Below are 4,680 nucleotides of genomic sequence, written 5' to 3'. Positions count from 1 at the left end.
TCACATTAGTGATCACACATGCCCCTGTCTGCTAAAAAAGAAAAGAATAGCAATCATTTGTACTGGGCTGTTGTAGGAACTGTTGTATAGTAGGATTCACAATCCCTCATTATATCGACTGGTGTTTGCCATTTGTAATCTGATTTTTTTCATCATGTGATATGTTAACTAAAGGGACTTCTTACTAAAGTTGTTATAGTTCTGTGAAGTGTGGACTTAAGTTTACTGTGTGACTCAATATTCTTAACTTTTTTACTATTTTTGAACCTGTCTTTGCATACTTTTTCTTTTAAATGCTATATTGTACCTAGATGTGTTGAAAATCATTTGGATGGCTCTTTGCTTTAAATAGCTTTGTTTGAAGAATGTTGATGTTAGGTTATCCCTGAGTGACTGGTAAGTGTGCCATGAGCAGATTCTGTGGATTCATTACTTTTTCCTTTCTAGCATATTTTAATGTTCTTCTTTTCTTTCCCTCTTGTTTTTTCCTTTCTTCTTTCTTTTTGTAGATGTTTTGCCATTGGGTGCGTACAGTTGCTGGAGAGAGACAGAGACAGAGGGAAAGTGAGAAGCTACCCCGCTGCGTGATGGTCACACTGCCATGACTTCTCCATTCTCCTCTTGGGATTTTGGGCATGCACGCACACATGCATGATGTGTTTTTCAAGTCACCGTGTCCAGGACCCAAACCACGGTGCTGGCTATGTGGGATCTGGTGCCTTAACCACCACACCACCTGCTGACCTATTTATTATTTCTACAAAGATTTGTTTATTTATTCAGAGAATGACAGAGGGAAACAGACAGGCAGTCCCCCAACGGTGTCTTCAGGCTGCAGTTGCCCCCCAGCCCCAGTCAGCTACAGTCATGAGCTCACACCTGGCCTGTGCAGGAAGAGCTTGGGACGAGAGCTGAGGACCCTCCCTGGTGGCCTCAGCATCTCAGAGCGTTACTTTACTGCAGTGACACCACCCCGACCTGAAGTTTTGTTTTTGGTTGGCGTGAAAGATAGCTTTAAATGGATAAACTTTTCTTTTGATGAAATCAAGTCATAGGTGGGCATAAAAGAGAAAGGTAGACTTTAGATTCTCACAAGACTGGGCTTATCTGTCAGGTTTCCTACCTGATAGGTGTGTGGCCTTGGGAAGATTCCTTATTACCAGACATGTTCCCTGATATGAAAAGGGGAGTAATCCAAGTTAAGCATCTCTAATCTGAAAATGTGAAATGGGAAATGCTCCAAAATCTGAAACTGTGAATGAGTCATGATGTTGTGAGTGGAAAATGCCATACCTGCCCTCGGGTGGCAGGGAAAATGCTACAGTACAAAATACTGCGTAAAATTAACTTCAGTCTGTGTATATAGGTATATTAAACATAAACAAATTTTGTGTTTTAGACATGGGTCTTATTCCCAAATGCCTCATGTTACTAAGTTATACATTATGCAAGTTTGTTTAAAATCTGAAATAAATCTGACTTGTGAAACACTTCTGGTCCCAATCATTTTAGATCAGGGATACCCAGCCTGTAATAGATCCTCAAATGTATATAGGTAAGATTATGTAGGTAGTACTTCATTCAAAGCCAAGCACACGCTGAGAGACCCACTCACTGAAACTAATACGACTGTTTTTATCATTTTATTACTATTATTGTTTTAAGTCTGCAAATACCTTTTTACTTATCTCACCTCTAACTGGCTTTGAATTATAATACATTTTATCAGACTAGGGAAGAACTAAAAAAAAAATCTTCATTTAAACCTTTACTTCAGAGAAGTGACTCCAGCATAGTCTCTTGTCTGTCAAAGGGACCTTAAGTTAACTTTAAATTTACTTTTACTGCTTAATAGCACAGTGGGAGAAGAGGCTTCTTTTTTCTACTTTCTTTTTAACCTTGGAAGTAATTTCCATACTTGAACACTTCAGTGCCCCAAATGCTTATTTCTGTAGGTAAGTGTAAATGGTTAATTCTACATAGACAAGCAGGACATTAAATTGGTGAAGTATGTCCAAGTACCTTTTAAAATAACATTATTTAAGGTAAATCACTCACCTCTTTGTTATTTTAGAACCATTCTCATGTTGGCTGCAGGCCATAGCTCTGCAAATATTGTCAGACTTCTTCTTGAACTCGGTCTTAATCCCTGCTCTGAAGATATCGATGGACACACTGCAACATATTATGCTTCTCATAGTGGCTTCAGAATGTAAGTGTTTATATAAAAATGGTAGGTAACAAAAAATTGAGATTTAAAGTAATTATAACTACATAACTATAAATAGAATTATAACTCTCTGTTAGGTGAGATTTTGTAGTCTGGTTCGGGTAACTGTAGAATGGCAGCGTCCTTCTAGTTCATCAGCTGCTACCAACCAACAGGTTAGACTAGTGAGAAGTAGCGGGGGGTGCAGGATTTTGTATCTCAGGACTGTTAAGACCTTTGTCCCTAGGGATTCCAACATTGTCCATGTCACTACAAGTATAATCCCTGTACATGGAGTACAGATTAGTGACATATCTTTGGTTTTTCTAATGATTTAGGTTTTGAAATGTCCAGTATAGCTGGAAATCTTGTTCTTTCCTCTGAAGGCTAGCTCTCCTATGGTCCTACTTGAATTTTCCAAGAGCCTAAGGGGTTTCCTAAATCCAAAGTAAACAGTTCTTTTGCACAAGTCGGATGGAGGAGAAAAGAGGGACATTCTAATCATAGCGTTGTTTCCACTGATCCTGTTGCTTCAGTGTTGCTGTGGAAACCAAAGTCTGGTGATTGACCTCTGCCAACAGGCTGCCTTTACTGATCCAATATCTCAGTCTTCATGATAATCTGCACTTAGATTTTGAAGTAACTACTTTTTAGATTTTTTTCCCCATAGGATACATGCATTGCAGGAGAGAGACAGAGAGAGAGGGAAACTGAGACATTATCCCCTTGGGAGGATGGTCATGCCACAATCCCTTCTCCATTCTGTTCTCCTCCCATTGTGGGCATGCAAGCGCACGTGCTTGGTGTGTCAGAGAGGTTCTAATAATGTTACTGGGAGCAATTAGAGTTTCATTTTTTCCCTTTGTTTTCTGGGGTGGGTGGTGTGTACTCACCGGAGAGAGACAGAAAGGCAGAAAGAGAGGAGAGGATAAAGCACCCCGTGTGGGGCATGGTCACCCTGTAATTCTTCTATCTCTCCATCCAGTCAGGGCTTGGGGCACCTCATGTACATGTGCTCAGCATTTTTCTCAAATTGTCAGGTCTGGGAATTGAACTGTGCATCCGGGATATGGGACCCAGTGCCTTGACCCCATGCCACCTGTTGGCCTAGAGTTTCCTTTCTTTGATATCAGACTTGTACTGCTACGAGCCCCTTTATATCCTGTGGAGTAACATCCCTCAGATTGTGGGAAATCTTGCATCCTTTCCCAGAGTAGTGGGTGCCAACCTACCATTGGACCAAGTGACCTTTTTTTCATAATAATATCTCCTAAACTATTTGTATTTCAACCCCACGTTTTCAAAATATTCTCAAATTCTGCCTCCCAAGGAAGCCATTCAACAGAATTCTAACTTAAATAGGTTAGTTGGATTTTATAGAAGTACACTCCATCCGTGACTCATCAGTATCGAGGTATAAAAGTAGAGTTTTCTCATGCAACCAGTTGGAGATGAACATGGAAATAGTGTCATTCTAACAAAGATCTACCGATTCAGTTTGAGTAGTCAGAGAAGAAATAATAGTAACGCAAGGGAAGTATAGACATCTGTTAGTTTTCTGTCCTTAAGTAGCTCAATAATAGGAGATAATTATGTTATCTAATATAACGATATATTTAAAAATAAATTAAGTTGCAAAAGTAAATAGCTGTGATGCCCTGAATTTCAGGCCACAAAGAAAACATAATAATAACCATAATTAGGAACTTAATAACATTTAAAAGAAACCAAAAAACAAAAAACTACAACACTTGGAGGCCAGCAGGTGGCATAGTGGTTAAGGCGCTGGCTTAACCACAGTTCAAGTTCCAGACCCAGTGGCTTGAACTTCACACCAGCTGCCTGTGCATGAGTGCCCAAGATCCCAGGAGGAAAATGGAGGAGAAGGGATTGCTGTGTGGCTGTTCCTTCTAAGAGAAGTGACTTGTCCAAGAACATGCAGCTGTGTATTACATATCTAAGACTTCTCACATTCAGAACCCTTTTTGTTATGTTAAACTAAGTGGTTAATTTACTGAGCTGTACATTGTGCTCAAATCATGACTTATTTTTTCTTTTGCAATTATAAATTTTATAAAAAGTTTATAGAGTTTTGAAGTGTGTGATAATGTCAGGTCTCATGTTCTCTCTCATATTGTCCAAATTACTCTAAGAGTTCAATATATCCTGTATTTTTCATACAGATATTAAAATAGTAATTTTATTTCTCTTTTTTATATACAGAAATCGTTTAATGCTTGCAATGGGTGAAAAAGAATACAAATATAAAATGTCTCAAAATAACAATCCAGGTAAGACTTATAGTACTGAATTACTCTTGATGGTCCCAATGTAAATATAAAAGTAAGAGTAAGAGGTTTTATTTAATTTTTTTCGAGAGAGCTTTTCACTACAGGCTGTATGTGCTCATCGGAGAGACAGAGACAGACAGACAGAAGGTGAGAAATCACCCCCTGAGGGGATGGCCATGC

At 39.0% G+C, this 4,680-nt stretch overlaps 1 protein-coding gene across 1 annotated transcript in view; it reads left to right on the top strand.

Annotated features, from left to right (window-relative positions):
* The window catches only part of LOC102491099 (uncharacterized), a 33,091-nt gene that overhangs the window by 1,013 nt on the left and 27,398 nt on the right, over nt 1-4,680 (top strand). Inside the window, exon 3 of the mRNA XM_027776191.1 lies at nt 2,075-2,212. Within this exon, the coding sequence (XP_027631992.1) occupies nt 2,075-2,212 (138 nt within the window). The remainder of the gene's footprint in view (nt 1-2,074; nt 2,213-4,680) is intronic.

The sequence above is a fragment of the Tupaia chinensis genome, unplaced genomic scaffold (assembly GCF_000334495.1).
Source record: "Tupaia chinensis unplaced genomic scaffold, TupChi_1.0 Scaffold000643_1, whole genome shotgun sequence".
Classification (NCBI taxonomy): Eukaryota; Metazoa; Chordata; class Mammalia; order Scandentia; family Tupaiidae; genus Tupaia; species Tupaia belangeri.
This window is presented reverse-complemented; position numbering and strand designations above follow the sequence as displayed.